This window comes from Diabrotica undecimpunctata, chromosome 1 (genome assembly GCF_040954645.1).
Source record: "Diabrotica undecimpunctata isolate CICGRU chromosome 1, icDiaUnde3, whole genome shotgun sequence".
Taxonomy (NCBI): domain Eukaryota; kingdom Metazoa; phylum Arthropoda; class Insecta; order Coleoptera; family Chrysomelidae; genus Diabrotica; species Diabrotica undecimpunctata.
Genome location: NC_092803.1, coordinates 97,264,985 through 97,281,131, shown reverse-complemented (window position 1 = coordinate 97,281,131; position 16,147 = coordinate 97,264,985). Strand labels below are relative to the sequence as shown.

The 16,147-nt window shown below is 32.6% G+C and overlaps 2 protein-coding genes and 1 long non-coding RNA gene across 4 annotated transcripts; 1 reads left to right on the top strand and 2 right to left on the bottom strand.

The window, feature by feature from the left end:
* The first annotated feature begins 4,167 nt into the window (after nt 1–4,167).
* LOC140451690 (uncharacterized) lies at nt 4,168–6,925 on the top strand. The gene is made up of 3 exons (XR_011952095.1): nt 4,168–4,360; nt 4,566–4,767; nt 4,940–6,925. It is a non-coding gene; the product is annotated as an uncharacterized lncRNA (long non-coding RNA).
* A 39-nt stretch (nt 6,926–6,964) lies between these two features.
* On the bottom strand, nt 6,965–10,972 carry LOC140451687 (uncharacterized). The gene is made up of 3 exons (XM_072545532.1): nt 10,732–10,972; nt 10,088–10,670; nt 6,965–9,852 (listed from the first exon to the last, which is right to left on the bottom strand). The coding sequence occupies exons 1-3, from the start codon at nt 10,918–10,920 to the stop codon at nt 9,704–9,706; spliced, it is 921 nt and encodes a 306-aa protein (XP_072401633.1). The 5' UTR covers nt 10,921–10,972; the 3' UTR covers nt 6,965–9,703.
* Nucleotides 10,973–11,609: 637 nt separating this feature from the next.
* LOC140451681 (uncharacterized) lies at nt 11,610–15,782 on the bottom strand. Of its 2 annotated transcripts, XM_072545526.1 has the most exons (4): nt 15,555–15,782; nt 15,189–15,362; nt 14,588–15,090; nt 11,610–14,502 (listed from the first exon to the last, which is right to left on the bottom strand). In XM_072545526.1, the coding sequence occupies exons 1-3, from the start codon at nt 15,617–15,619 to the stop codon at nt 14,994–14,996; spliced, it is 336 nt and encodes a 111-aa protein (XP_072401627.1). In that variant the 5' UTR covers nt 15,620–15,782; the 3' UTR covers nt 11,610–14,502; nt 14,588–14,993. The 2 variants fall into 2 exon arrangements, 1 of the variants encoding a protein (XP_072401627.1); XR_011952094.1 differs by having other exon boundaries at nt 14,588–14,813; nt 15,189–15,782.
* Nucleotides 15,783–16,147: the final 365 nt, after the last annotated feature.

Here is a 16,147-nt window from a genome sequence, read left to right as displayed (position 1 = left end):
CAGTGTCTTCCACTACCAGAATCCATGTATAACCTTGAGGAGAGAGGGGCAAAGGCCCAAATAAATCAATAGATAGCACTTCAAACCTCTGGGACTGAACAGGGGTTTGTAGGAGACCAGCGGGTTTGAGGTTAGAGACTTTATAGCGTTGGCACTCAAGACATTTACTTACATGGTCAGAGATAATTTTCTTCATTCCAGGCCAATAGTAGCGTTTTATTATTCTTTGATATGTCTTCTCCACTCCATAATGACCAGCAGTAGCGGAATCATGGTACTCATGCAGTATGTGAGGAATACGTGTACTAGCCGCTACCAATTGGGGCTCTTCTTCATCTACTTCAGGAGTATAACGGTATAATATCCCATTGTTCATGATATATCCTCTTTCTGCCCACCTCTTGAAATCTACACTTGTGTCAGAAGAGGGATCTTCTAAACATCTAATAATCTTGGCAACATCTGGATCATTAAGCTGCTCTTCTCGAACATCAGCAACACTAAGAGTTGGAAAATCTACTCTTACTAGATGAACTTCAGCTATGATGGGAACTTCTGTCATGGGAGGCCTTGATAGAGTATCTGCGATTACATTTTTTCTTCCTGTGATATATTCTATTTTTAGGTCATATGGCATGAGCTCTAAAGCCCATCGAGCTAACCGTCCAGTAGGGGACTTTAAGGTCATTAGCCATTTTAAGGCTTGGTGATCACTTTGCACTATTGTAGTAGCGCCTTCTAAGTATCCTCGAAATTTCTTCACTGCCCAAACCACAGCGAGAGCTTCTCGTTCTGTAGTGCTATAGTTTTGTTCAGCAGGAGTCAGAAGTCTCGAAGCATACTCTACAGGTCGTTCGTTCTCTTTCTCCCCCTGGAGAAGACATGCCCCCAAAGCATAATTGCTAGCATCTGTACGAAGTATATAAGGTAAATTGCAGTCAGCTTGTCGTAGGATTGGGGCGGAACACAATAATTGTTTCAGACATTCAAAGGCCTCTTGTTGTTCTGCTCCCCAGGTCCATTTCACATTTTTCTTGGTTAAATTCGACAAAGGTTTAGCAACATGGGAGAAATTTTCGATGAATCTACGGAACCATGAGCATGTTTGCAGGAATTTTAGCAGTTGAGTAACATTTAGGGGTGGTGTCATGTTTAATATGGCAGATACTTTATTTTCACTTGGCCGGATACCCAAAGGTGAAAGGATGTGTCCGAGATATAGGACTTCCTCACAGGCGAATGAACATTTTGCTCTATTTAGACATAATTTAAATAGGCGCATCCGGTTGAATACTTGTTTCAAATCGTCTATGTGATCAGAGAAGGATGGGGATAATATTATCAGATCATCTAAATAAGCTAGGATATTCAGATTTTGAAGACCAGCACGAAATTTATCAATCATCCTTTGGAAACTAGCGGGACTGTTACACATACCAAAGGGCATGCGTGTGTAACGAAAGGTGCCAAATGGACACACGAAGGCTGTTTTGTCACGATCAGCTGTTCGTACAGAGATTTGATGATAACCATATTTTAAGTCGAGGGTAGTCATAAATCGGGTTTCCTTTGCTGCATGCAAAATATCTTCAATACGTGGCAGAGGGTACTTATCTGCACGTGTTATTGCGTTTAAGCGTCGATAGTCTACTGTTAATCTGATACCTCCATCTCTCTTAGGCACAAGTACCACGGGTGAAGCATATGGGGACTCACACTCTTCGATTATGCCTTGAGCCAAAAGTTTATCTAATTCCTGACGCAGTAATTGCCTTTTGGGCTCTGACATACGGTAAGGTGGAACAGATATTGGTACATCATCAACCAATACAATGGAGTGTTCAGCATATGGAGTAGGGTCTATATTATATACGAATAAATCAGAATTTTCCTTAACAATGTTGTTAAGATTGGATCTTCCTTCTAAGGATAGAGAAATTCCTTCATCTACTCGTAGTTCTAAATGAGCAAGAGTAACGCTATTGACCTGGCAAGGAGAGCTGACCTGAGCTGGATCTGGAGCAAATGAGTAGGGGATATTAGGGACATCACCATAAAACCATGAGTCATTAGGAATGTCTAGAATGATGTTAGCTTTTCTTAAGAAGTCTGCCCCCAGTAAGGTACGACTATTTGTGTGTGTGGGCACAGAAATTAAGGAAATGCTATGAGAGCGGTTTTGTAAGATAACAACTAAATCAAAGACCAAAACAGTAGTAGAAGTAGTCCTACCATCCGCTAGGGTCATGTCTACACTTTTTGTGGAAAAGGGTACCTCATCCTTCAAGAGAATATCTCTTAACTGAGAGCCAGCAATACTGCACTGTGCTCCCGAATCAAGATAAAAATGACCTACATGACCTTCAATAGTGACCTGAACAATGGGTTTAGTTGATAGGTTTGTGGCAAACTGTTGGTCGACATTAACTGTTTCAGCAAGCATAAATTCAGATACTGCTGAGGATTTACTGGATGATTTGCATTTTGGACAATTACTCTTAATGAATCCAGGAGTCTTACATCCATAACACGAAATCTGATTCGAAGTGGAAAAGGTTGGTTTAGGGCTAGTACGAGAAGTTACTAGAGGAGGATTAGGTTTGGGCTCAACCGAAGATTTTCGAGAATCTGCTTCCCTGGTTCTGGCTGCGGCCAATTTTCGACATTCATCCTTCACGTGACCTGGATTTTTGCAAAAGCTACACCGTACCCGTTTTGATTCGTTTTCGTTTTTAATGTTTATTTCCGGATTTTCATACGATTCTTCAGTTTGCCTCGATTCTTTTAAGAGTTCGCTAAATGTATTGATCTTATCACGTGCTACTTTTTCACGTATTCTCCTATGCAACAAACCGTATACCATATCTAATTGAGTGGCTTCGGTTAATGTATCTGCCGGTAACTGAGCTATTATAGCGCGCGCTTTGCATACAAAAATGTCACACGGAGTTTTAGCATCTTGTTCCGTCGAAAACAGTTCCCGATACACTCTGTAGGCTGGTTTTTGAGGTCCAAAAGTCGATCGTAATAAATTAATGGCGCTGGCCCACGTGTTTACCGTATTTTTAACACCTTGAAACCACGTGGCGGCGAAACCGTCTAGCAGCATGGGTATACCCTTTAATGCGTTCGCGTCAGATACGTGGGTGCACTCTTTATAGATCTCGACCGCATCTATAAAAGCTTTTACATCAGCCCCCTTTGATCCATCGAAGCGAGAAGCGCATTTTGCTAAACTACCTGAGTCCGAAATAGGCCTTGCTATTGTATTTAATAAGGCTTGAAACTGTTCGCTTGTTAAATTTACCGAAGACATTTCTGCTGATGTTGATTCGCTTGAACTAAAAACCGTCGTCGACCTAAGCGAATAACTGTGTTTATCGTTTGTTGCCGTGATTGCAAGTTTAACACAAAAATAGTAATAAAATTAAAGGCTTACAGTTTCTGTTGCTTATTTCTTGTAAATACCCTTGAATGGAAGCTTGATATTCCCACAGGATGTTTCTGAATGGCCTAGTGGAAGATTGATATTCCCACAGGATGTTTTGAATGGTCTGTAGTGGAAGATTGATATTCCCACAGGATGTTTTTGGATGGTCTGTGCGGAGTTTCCACAGCAGTCACATACACAGTAGATTTATTGTTGTGAAGCACTAAACTAAGTGAAAATGTCCACTAATCACCTTACAATGGCGGGAGCAAAAACACTTTTTTTCTGTTCACAATGAAACTTTACGATTTTCACAGTACGAACTACACTTTAAACTATTTTGCCCCACGTTGGGCGCCAGTTGTGATGTGGGTATTAGTTAAAATAGTTAGGTAATGACTGTGAATATTGATTTACACGATTTTATTAAAAGGAAAACCATGTGTTACAATTTAACCTACATCTTACAACAACAAACATATATATCTGTCTCTTGTCACCGTTCACTCTCGGTGGACACTGTCATGGTAACTTCGGTGGTATTCAGCCACGGAGCGGAGTGGCTGTTACAAAGTTCTATTTTATTTACTATTTAGTTTGTTTACTATTAATATTGGCTATGAGTACGTGTGCTTAGTTGTATAGTAATTTCCAGCCACTTTTAGTCTGTCAAAAAGTAACTAACTTCGCAAAAAAATAATTACTAAATTCACTAGACAGTTCGGACTGGGAATGGACTACCTAAGTCCTGACGTCACAATGGGTGGGGATTTTGAAAACCTTTCCAAACAAATCTCGTTTGCATGTGTTTCTCCCGTAAGACTTTGGAAACGTTGATTTTTTTGATATTTAAAAAAATAAATAAGGATTTTCGCTCCCAAATATCTATTCTGTGCGATTGGTTTTATAGGTTGTTCGTGAATTTGTGAGGTAAGAGTATCAAAGTATTAAGATATTTACTGTCAAAGTTCATATTTTGAGGTTATATTCTGTGGGATTAAAACTTTAATTATTTTTTCTTTATTTCAAGGTATTTTGTTGTTGTTTTTATCCGATTATTTCAAAATTAATCAATAAATCTTTGAATTTGTTTACAAAGTTAAAAAAATTTAAATTTATTTTTTATTTTTTTTAGGTGGATTTTATCCCAAAAGTCTTGAGATATTCGTTTTTATAAGGATAGGACTGTTATTTTATTATTACATCTATCCCATTATTAGTAAAATGGTTATGTGCTTCGTTCCAAACTGTAAACATTACAGTGAGCAAAAAAGATGCAAATTTTTTGTATTCCCTTCGAAAATTTCAGAGAAGCAGAAGTGGATCAATCTCATTAGGTAAAAGTACTTATTAGTTTGTTTTAATATTGCTTATATTTTAGATATTCTGTGATTGTCTTTTCAGATTTATACTAAGTCTCTGTCATGATTTTTAAAGATAATTTAAAATGTAATTGTGCTATTTGTATGTTAGGCTAAAATTAATAACTTTATTTTGGTCTGTTTTCAGGAGGCAAGATAGAGAACCATCTAAGTACTCGTTAGTTTGTAGTTGTCATTTTGTGGATCAAGATAGGAAAAATGGACCTACAATTTTTGAGCATAATATAAAGAGAAAATTTGTGTTCTCTACTCCAGAAAATGGTAAGCTTAAATCTGATTTAAATGAATATCTTAATATAATAGGAATATTTTTTTTAGCAAAAGACAGGCTCAGCAAATAAATTCCTCATTAGATGAAGGGGCAACTTCATCTTCAGTTGATATTGTAGATGAAGCAGCTGGACCATCAACAAATAGTCCTGAACCAGGTCCATCCACATCAATTCACACAGAAAAAGTGGCTGTATCTCTACCAGAAAGAAGTAATGCATCTGTAGGGGCGGAAAATTACTTTCTTAAAGAAGAAGTAAATCAATTAAGTGAAAAATTAAAAAATCTTTCATGTCGGTTTAGTTTTGAACAAATTAAAAATAATGATGCTCATATTTTAATGTACACAGGAATACCAACCAGTGCTCTGTACTTAACATTATTTGAAACTATGGAAGGTTTTGAGCTAAATTATTACGCAAACTGGCAAGTAAAAATTTTACCCAAAATTGACCAAATGCTAATGACACTGATGAAATTAAGGTTAAATTTACCACATGAAGATTTGGCAATTAGGTTTAATTGCAGTACAGCGACTGTCACTAATATTGTGATGACATGGATATATGCCTTGCATGAAATTTTATTTAAACAACTAATGGAAAAGATTCCCTCAAGAAAAAAAAATCAAGCATGCCTTCCAACTGCATTTTCATCATTTAGAAATTGTAGAATCATCATAGATTGTACAGAAGTGTACTCAGTTACTCCCACTAGCATGGAAAAACAAAAATTAACATATAGTTCTTATAAGCATCATAACACCTGGAAGGTTCTTGTAGGAGTAGCACCAAATGGTGTCATCACATATGTCAGCAGTGCCTATCCTGGATCCACTTCTGATAAACAAATTGTTAAAAACTGTGGCATTCTAGACCAAATGACCTATGGTGATGTTATTCTAGCGGATAAAGGTTTCTTAATTAAAGATTTATTGCCTGAGGGGGTACACTTAAATATTCCTCCTTTTCTAAGTACCCCTCAGTTTACAGAGGAACAGGTGTATGAAACAGAAACCATAGCAAAAGCTAGGATACATGTTGAGAGGGCGATCCGAAGAATAAAGTGTTACAATATATTGCAGCAAATTCCAAATTTTTACATGTCTCAAATAACCGTGATATTTCAGTTATGTGCTGCTTTAACGAATTTTCAATACCCTCTTATTAAAGAAGTTGAGGAATATTACTCATAAAGTACTTTATTGGTGTTAGTAAGAGGGTGTAACATTTATTCTTGTGAAAATAAAAAGTGAATGTAGATGGTGAAAGATAAATTTGGATCTGTGACATCAATTAAATTTTGTACTTGGGCCTTTTGAAGTGTAAACTTTTAAAGAAATATTTATGTGTTGATGTATTAACTCCAAGTAACATTATGTTTATAGAGTATAAAAAATACAATAATAATGTTTATACAATTCTAACAAATAAAAATTATTAAACTGTGTCTTTTAAAAATTGCTTTATATTTAACAACAAATGTTTTTTTAACTTGGTTTTGAATCTTCAATGTTTCTTATAGCTTTAACTCTTGAAGGTATAAATATATCTTTACAAATCAACTGTTAAACAAATTTATGACATGCTAGCTTTGTTGTAATACAAAAATTATTTGATGATCAATTCCTAATGTTTTATTAAATTTTACCATTTGATCTCTTTTAACATGAAATATATTGTCACTTATTCCAAATTGTCTTCAAACCACAGATATAATTTTAAAATCTACCTACTGCTATGCTACTGCAGTTGCTTCTTGTGTAGAGAAGATAATTACATTGTTTACAACAATAATGAATTATTTAAATTTTTGGTATATTAAATATATTTTTTTAAATTCATCCTGAGTTTTTTTTTCACAGTGCAAACCCTTGTATTGTATATACTTAATGAAACACTATTTACTCTTTGAAAAGTTTATTAATGTTATAAAATTTATATATAAAAATAAATTGATTTTCTCACAATTTATCAATAAAAATTAATATAAGCAACAAAAGAAATAATGTTACAGCAGTAATGTCCACACAACTATACATTTATTGTTAAATAAAAAAAAATTGAAATACAATGGAACAGCCAGTTGATTCTGTTGATCAAAATTTACATTTAGTAATATAGAAAAAATAACCAACTTTTGCTATTAAAATTTATCGTAATAATAAATAGAAAATGCAACAATACAATAGTTTGATTAATGGTGGGTAATTTGGAAAGGTTTGATAAGCTTGGTTTGCCTAAAAGGGACATGGAGGATAACAATTGTGAACTGAAACTATGTGAGTGTAATAAATAAGGACAGCATAGTTAGACCCCTGTGCATGCATCTGACCTGAAGAGTTGTGATGTTAAGAGAAGTTTCAATGTTAGAGTAATTGATTTCGTCAGCTGTATGGTGACCCTTAAATGAAATAAATCTTAGGAATTTATGTTGAACCCCCTCAATAGCCTGAATATAAACATTATGGCATATTAGGTTTGCTATTATTTTTATTACCAACAACAACATTGTTATTTTAAGCATTTACATTTAGAGATACAGAAAACTCATTAAAGAGAGTGGGGTATTGAGTTCTAAGATATTCTTTGTGAACTTTCTGTTTCTGAATAATTTTAACTTTGAGATCTGGAGAAAACCAAACCGGAAATTTCTTTGTTGGATACTTTTTAACAGGGACATAAAGATCGATTGTTAAGCATATAAGATGGTAAAAAATATTGAACATATCATCAAGAGACAAATTATCGCAATTAAATTGAGAAAGAAAACATAACTTCTAGGATGTTCATCACATGGAAATCTCTATAAAAACATACAGTACATGATTCACACTGAAATTCAAAAGAGATAGGTGAATGATGAATATTCAACGAAAGTAGGATTATTTCTGCTGTAAATCTCTATTAGCAAAAGCTGCTGTCACTTTGTTGAATTAAATGGCCAAATATATGGTCAAGGAAGACAAATTCATTAACTTCCTGTACTCTAATCAGTATCAATAGAGTGTTATTATATAATAGAAATATGCTTTATTGTCACTGAAAATTGTACAACTTTATGAACAAAGCTTACAAAAAGCCAAAAAATAACAATTAACATTTACTAAAATTACATAAATTGTCAATATCACAAAATATAAGATAATAGAATATACAATCCATTACTAAATTGCATAATAAAACCTTATGAACTAGTTTATGAATAAGTTTAAGTTGCAGCAACACATACCCAAATAGATATATAAAAATACATTAGTTGCTTGTACCTAAACATACTGTAATTTCTTAGTTATTCGTTAAGAAACTCTTCCACTGAATAATATGGTCTTTCAGATAGATAGGCTTTTGTCAATTTACGGAACTTAAGGAAAGAAGTTGGAGTTTGAGAGAGAGAGAGAGACGGTTGTATATTTTTGGAGAATATAATATAGATTTCTTAACTAGCTCAGTGGACAAGATACGTAAATACACATCAAAGCTTGAATTTCTGGTGGAGTAGTCATGATTAGGTCTTGCTGGAAAAACATGTAGGTGTTTACGAATTAAGCAAACAGTTTACAGAATATATAAACAGGGAAGAGTTTAAATCTCGTGATTTTTGAAGTAGTTTCTGCAATATATTGTTCTTCTGAAGCCAAACAGATGTTATTACTCTTTTTTGTAATTTAAAAACAACATTAGATTGGGTAGCTGTACTAGAACCCTAAAAAGAAAGGCCATATCGAAGAACCAAAACAGATCTTATTGCATAAGGCCGAGGCTAATTTCCTACTTAACAAATCAATATAAATTTAAGGTTGCTGTCTATAAAAATACCAAGAAATTTTGCAGAATTAACGATACTGCTCTGGCTGTTATTAAGAAGCAACAGTTGAAGAGCTCTTTTATAGGATAAGGCTATTGTCTTATCCATGTTAACAGAGAGTAAATTAGTCTGCCAGGTTTTTATTTTAAGTAGATCAGAAGTTATAATTGCATGAAGAGTTGCAATATTAGAGTTCCTCCTGGTAATACTGGTATCATCAGCAAAAAGAAAAATGTTTCCATCGATTTTTAAGTTAGTGATGTCATTTATAAAGATAAGGAAAAGTAGACAACCCAGTACTGAACCTTGTGGTACTCCTCCACATACAATGCTTTTGTGACTAGAGTCAGTATCATTTGCTCTAACTAGTTACAAACATAACATAACAAGTAGTATATATATATATATATATATATATATATATATATATATATATATATATTATGTAAAACATAATGTACAGTTAAAAATAACCAGTCATTCATTCAACAATTTTGGCAAATATTGAGCCAAATAAAAATTTTCTAACAGATCAATGTTTGGGGCCCAGGTCAAATCTTTTTCTATTATAACTGTAATTATCTCCTTCAACGTCCATATACATAAATAACAATTTTGTCGTCCTAAAATATGCAGGCAGCCCTGAATTTGGTGGTAGTAGTTATGTTCAGTATTAATTAATACTTCATCCTGATCATTATATGATATTATATATTTATCTGAATTTTTCAACTTTTCAGATAATTTTTCATTCCGAAATGTATATGGACACTTAACTTCTACAATGCCATCATCACCAATTAAACCATCTGGACTAGCTCCTAATAAGCCTGACTTTGTCAGCCAAATACCTACCTGTAGGCTGCACATCCAAATTCAGTGTATTTCTGAGATACTCTATACCACTCTTTTCGTGTGTTCTTCCCCACTGAATTGATTTGATGCCATCCAAATTATAAGCCCCTAAAAATGATAAAAAAATATTTTACTTTAGCTAGATATGAAAGCAAACAAAATGTGTTTATTATAAATAATAGTGTACATTCTTAAAACATATCAACAGTTCAGTTAATCTCCATTACCATTTTTAGACATATGCAAACAATTAATTGAAATAGAATCTGATGGAAAACCTTCAGAATTTAAGCATTGTATTTGATTGCAAATAATAAAATAATAGAAATGTAACAGTACATACCAATAAGTGTTTTAAATAAACTTTCTGGATACTTATTTCTCTTGCAACAAGAAATAATGGAGCCAAAGTTGCTAGAAGTAATTCTATATTTTCTGGCAAGAAACCATTTTTCATTGAGTACCTGGCCTGTTGTCTCATGTACTATTTTCTTTATCGTTGCATCATTTATTCGACAACATTTTAGAAAATGAGAATTTTTATCTGTTGAAATTTTCATTTCCTCTGAATAAATGATATCTTCAATTAATGAAATATCAATACTTTCGGCCTCTTGCTTTTCTTCCTGTAAAAGCCAAGTGAATCCCACAGTATTACCAAAACTACTTAATTTGATCTTTAATTGTTCTAATTCATTGGATGACATTTTTCTATTAAGGGCTTTATATGGCCTGGGAGGATATAGTGCTTCTGCAGTTTTAGTTTCTGTCTTACTTTGGACAGGAATGTTCCACGTACATGTTTTATCAGTAATTGATATATTGTAATGTCCAAAGAGAGCTATAGTGGCTATATGATGGCATTTAATACCCCTAGGACAGGAACAATTTGCAGCAGTAATTTGCCATGATTTATTCAACATAATCTGCAATGGTAAAATTAAGTACTTAGATTCCCACATCTAAACTTAAAAATCGTTAACTTACCTCAACATTATAAGTTTTGTCTTTCATACTTGCAAATACTTCTCCCTTAATGATTAATAAATCAGGGTCAAACAACATTTTTTTCACATGATTTGATTCAAGGGCATTTTCACCCTTTCGTATAATTTTGTTGTCATTACTGAAAAATTCAGTAATACTGGATATCTTCAACACATGTTTACTAGCCATTATATGCTCAAATCTAAAAAATAAACTTGAAAAACTATTGCAATTTTCAACATTCATTACAACATTCAAAAAACATTTTTTAAGTACTCACTATAGCAATTAATAGAAAGATTTCCACAGAATATTATATTAAAACTAAAAGTCCTTATTCACTACTTAAACTAGGAGAAAACGAATATCTTTAGTCTTTTAGGGGATGGAATCACTGACACCTAAAAAGAATAAAACATTAATTTAAATATTTTTCAACTTCATAAATAAATTCAATGATTTATTGATTTACAATATAAAATAACCCTGATAAAATGACAACAAAATACCTTGAAATAAAGAAAAAAATAATTAAAGTTTTAATCCCACACAATATAACTTCAAAATATGAACTTTGACAGTAAATATCTTAATACTTTGATACACTTACCTCACAAATTCAAGAACAACCTATAAAACCAATCGTACAAAATAGATATTTGGGAGCGAAAATCCTTATTTATTTTTTTAAATATAAAAAAATTAACGTTTCCAAAGTCTTATGGGAGAAACACATGCAAACGAGATTTGTTTGGAAAGGTCTTCTAAGCCCCGCCCATTGTGACGTCAGACTTAGGTAGTCCATAGCGAACCGAGTATAACTAGACATTTCACGCAGGTAGCTCAAGGTCAAACTCAATGACGTATAATATATAGACTAAGCGGTCCCGTATTCTCCCTATATAATCGGGTGTCCTAAAGATCTCCGCTGAAGGTATGTTTACCAGAACAGCGGCGTGCTCATTTCAATTTTAATGACAATAATTATTTTTTTAATTAAAATTAAATATTTGTGATTTTTTTTTGTGTTCTCGTCTATAAAAGAAAAAATTATTTTTATAATGTTTGTAAGTACATTACCTGAATTTTAATCATTTTACCAATATGAAATATTGAAGTTTCGCCTAAAGATTAAAAATTCTCATTTTTTAAATTGTATTAAGGACTATTGATTATTATTTAGTGTGAAGGAAATTTTGATAAATAAATCTAATCAGGTTTTCATTTTTATTAAGTGTTGCGAGTCTATTTAGAGAGTCGAAAGATTGCTAGAAGTCTATAAATAGTAAGTGAAAATTTATATCACGTTCATATCACTTTTCAATCAGCTGTGTTGGCATCTATGGTTGATTTTCATTTTCTGAAGCCTGGCGGATATTACCCTAGTGTATTTTCGGTAATTTATCTATTTCCCAATATGCTTAACAATATTTTGTATGTGGTGTTCAGTAACATGATTTCTCTGTAGTTACTGATATCCTTCGATCTCCTTTTTTAATATCGTTATTAGATAACCCTTTCTCCACTACATCAGTATACTTTCTGAGTTCCCTGTATTTTTTATTAGTTTAAGAATCCAGTGCATCAAATTGTCTTCTTAATTTTTGATTAATTCATTTTTTATCATTTCCTGGTGGTTTTCACTGTTGCAATAATTTTCTTGTATAAAGCAACTTTTGAAGTTTATATTAAGGAATTAGGAAGAAAATTAATAGGTTACTTGAGTGCAAACAAACAACAAACTTTTGAATTCTAATTTCGTGTTTTGTTGTAATGAATTAAAAACAAACAAAAAAAACATCAAATCAATTATACATTTTTAACAAAAAACATACAAAAGAAATAAATCATAAAACATTTTGCAACATAATTAGTAATTTAATTAACGCATTAATGCACACAACTTAATAAATACAGTTTCAATTATTTTCTAAGACATACAATATGTTGTATATAAAGATACAATATGTTATAATAATAAATAAGTTGTATACCAAAGACTTCTATAATTGTAATGGTGGTGTGAATATACAAAATAGGACAAGATAATGCCCTGCCTAGATCGCACAGGCCGATCAGTCTTACATCATTTTTATTGAAGGCAACAGAAAAAGACTTTTGAGGGATCATTCTCTCAATGGCAACCAGCATGCATATCAAGAACGAAATCAACAGAAACAGCAGTGGACAAAGTAGTTCAGAAAATCAGTCACTCAATTAATAATGGAGAGAATATTTAGAAGGCACATTTAATATTGCCCTATCAAATAGATATCAATGTGTGTTACTATGTGTAACTGGATCAAAGCAATGCTGGAAAATATATTGTTGAGTGAATAGAAGATTGTCACAAAGGTGCAAGGAGAGATTTTGGCCAAAACTGCTAAGGGTGTCCACAGGGGGGAGTGTTTTCTCCCCTCCTCTGGTCACTCCTGGTGGATCACTTGATGTCACTTCTTGACGCACACGGGGGAAGAAGTACATGCCTATAGGGATGATCTAGTAATTATGGTAAGAGGAAAATATGGTAATTTTCATTCCAGCACACTCCAAAGAACATTAAATATCCTTAGTAGGTAGTATGACATAGAAAAATTCTCTAGCAATCTTAGTAAAACATGTAGGAGTAATATTAGATAAGCAGCTTACATGTAACGCCCAGTTGGAAAGAATAATCTACAAAGCAAAGGTTTCCCTTTCTACATGTCAAAGAGTATGTGGGAAAATTTGGGGTTTGAAACCCAAACCGATGCGATGTACTGGCTATATATGACTAGTCAGATCTATGATTACATATGGCGCACTTATATGGTAGTTTAAATAACAACAAAAGACCACTTAATGGAAGCTGAATAAGCTTCAAAGACAAGCATGCTTAATCATAACATGAGCAATGTTGACTACCCTAACTGCCTCATGGAGGTCATGCTTGATCTCTCTTCATTGCATATATGGATGGAGAAGGATGTGAAGGATAGGAGCATACAGAAGGTGGATAAGATGTCAGGAAGCAAGGTAAAAGGATACCTGGATCAAATCTGGAGAGATAATTATAAATTACCTAGATTTGGAAATAGTACCAGATGCAATGCAACCTAAATATAATTTTGAAAAGTCGTTTACCATCATCTTTATAGGAAGGTACAAATAGGAGTTAAATAAAATCAATGCATTGGCCATTGATAAATTGTTGGCAGCACCATCAAAAGTTAATGAATAGACTTTTATGCCTGAATCATAAATAAAATTTAAGCAAAGATTTACTAAGGATGCTTTTTCTTATCCACAAAAACTCTCAAAATAAAAAATATGCAACTGGCACTTTAAAATTGTCATTTAAGGCTACTAACATAAACACCAGTGCCTCTCATGCTTCTGGTATATTATCAGATTCTATATCTCTACCAAAATCTACAGAGCCAATAAATTTTTTCCCATCCCATTTTACTACCTTACGAATAGACATTTCATTCAGAATTAAATTACACACAAGTGTTTTATTTTGCTTGCCTGCTTCTTCAACTTTGTTTTTCAAAGCATTTAAAGCTTCTTTGGAAAATCCGGGTGCGCCATCAACAGTTTGGTACCATTTTGTTATGGTTGATGGGTGTGGTAATGCATTATTAAAAGCTCTTCTTACAAAATCATAGGCTTTTGCTGAATACAATTTAAAGCCAGTGAAAATGACCTTAATTCTGGAGAATATTTGGCACATTTGGCACCCTTTAAAAATCGTTGAAACAAAGCTTTGGCTGATTCTGGTAAAGAGGCCTAAAACAATAAAAAAATACAAAAATAAAAGAATATAATAATAATTTAATTTTGTTCCTTATAGAATATGTGAAAGAAAACTTACCAACAACACAGATTCAGCATTTTCTGTAACATACAGTTTTTCTTTTAATGATTGTACCAATGCGTTTAATGTTGTTGCTTGTCGTTTTCATCTTTTAGTAGATTTTCTTAGGGTGTCAATTTGTTTCTTTTTTTTTGCTATATACATGTTTACTGATTCCATGTATCTTTTTCTTTTTCTTAGGCAGTCTAAGTCCGACATGGAAAAATCCCCCACATAATGCTTCCTAAAAATAAAAAGATTTAATGAAAGAAAAATTGCTTATTCAAGGATATAATAATGCAAATGAAAAATTAAATGAATATTGCCTCTTGTTATTTTTTTTTAGCTATTAATTCTCTGTCTGCAGCATGCCCTTCAATATTTTTCTTGCCTAAGAGTTCCTCAGTTTCTGAGGCAGACAAAGTTAGTTCACTGCTAGCAGTTCGAAATTTAAATTGTGGGTGTCTGATGGACTAGGGAGAGCTTTAGTTCCTACCACCTCTTTAACGTCTTTAGAAGACCTGTATGCAAAGAAAAAACAATATAGAAGAAACAATACACAGAAAATTTATACAAATATTAAATATCAATGTAAAAATTTAATAAAAACATTACCCACCTTGGTATAGCTAATGGTTTTGCATTTTCTTTTAGACGAACAAAGCTAGATTTCATGATAACATCATTTGGATCAAAATGATCACAACAAATACGTGACCATCTGGAAAGCTTGTTCTTATTTAATTGCAAAATGTATATCCAAATTTCCTGTTTTTCTTCGTCAAAAGGAAATCTATGAAAAAAAATTAGTAAGAAAAATTATATTTAAATGATTTTAATAAAAAAAAAGACAAAAAATTTAATGGAAATTGTTATTATTCATTATAATGCATAATAATTTATTTATTTATTAAATAAATAACAACTAAACGCCTCCACTGGCTATCAAAACATAACCTAAACATACATATAAAAAATAACTTACTTGAAAAGTGATAACGTTTCGCTCTTCGAACTTCGGCGACCACAAACAAGATACCTAAATGACATTTTACTAAAATAGTAGGTAAATGAATCTCAAAAATTTTAAATAAAATTTGCTTGTCACAAAAAATATGTAAACACACAACTTCATATCAAAATAATAAACAATAACAAAGGTATTCATGTTGCGGACACTTTTTAAAGCATTCACTGAGTCTATATATTATACGTCATTGGTCAAACTAAACTAAATGTCATTGTAGTACCGATACAAATCTTAAAATGTCGCTATAGTCTGTCTATAGTCTATACTCTGCAGTTTAGGTTTAGAGCCAAACTAAAAATTATAATTGTCAATCTCCAATTGTCAGTAATTGATTAGCATCTATAATATAATCAGATTTCAGATGATTATTATTCGTCTAAATTGTTTGATTTGATGGTTACTATTGCAAAGAAATCAAACTAAACTTGGTTTAATATCTCTGGGTCATTGTTAGCACAAACTTCAAATTAGTTTGTAAATTACAAATCACCTACCTCAGTGGTCTCCTGTGTTTTAAATGTTCCTGGACTTCAAATAGTATTTTGCAG

Coding starts and splice junctions, on each gene's coding strand:
- LOC140451687 (XM_072545532.1), bottom strand. CDS start 10,920: ATGGCTAGTAAACATGTGTTGAAGATATCCAGTATTACTGAATTTTTC. Junction 10,671..10,731: donor ACAAAACTTATAATGTTGAG/GTAAGTTAACGA, acceptor TTACCATTGCAG/ATTATGTTGAATAAATCATG. Junction 9,853..10,087: donor TTTATTTAAAACACTTATTG/GTATGTACTGTT, acceptor TATCATTTTTAG/GGGCTTATAATTTGGATGGC.
- LOC140451681 (XM_072545526.1), bottom strand. CDS start 15,619: ATGTCATTTAGGTATCTTGTTTGTGGTCGCCGAAGTTCGAAGAGCGAA. Junction 15,363..15,554: donor GAAACGTTATCACTTTTCAA/GTAAGTTATTTT, acceptor TTTTTTTCATAG/ATTTCCTTTTGACGAAGAAA. Junction 15,091..15,188: donor AAACCATTAGCTATACCAAG/GTGGGTAATGTT, acceptor CTTTGCATACAG/GTCTTCTAAAGACGTTAAAG.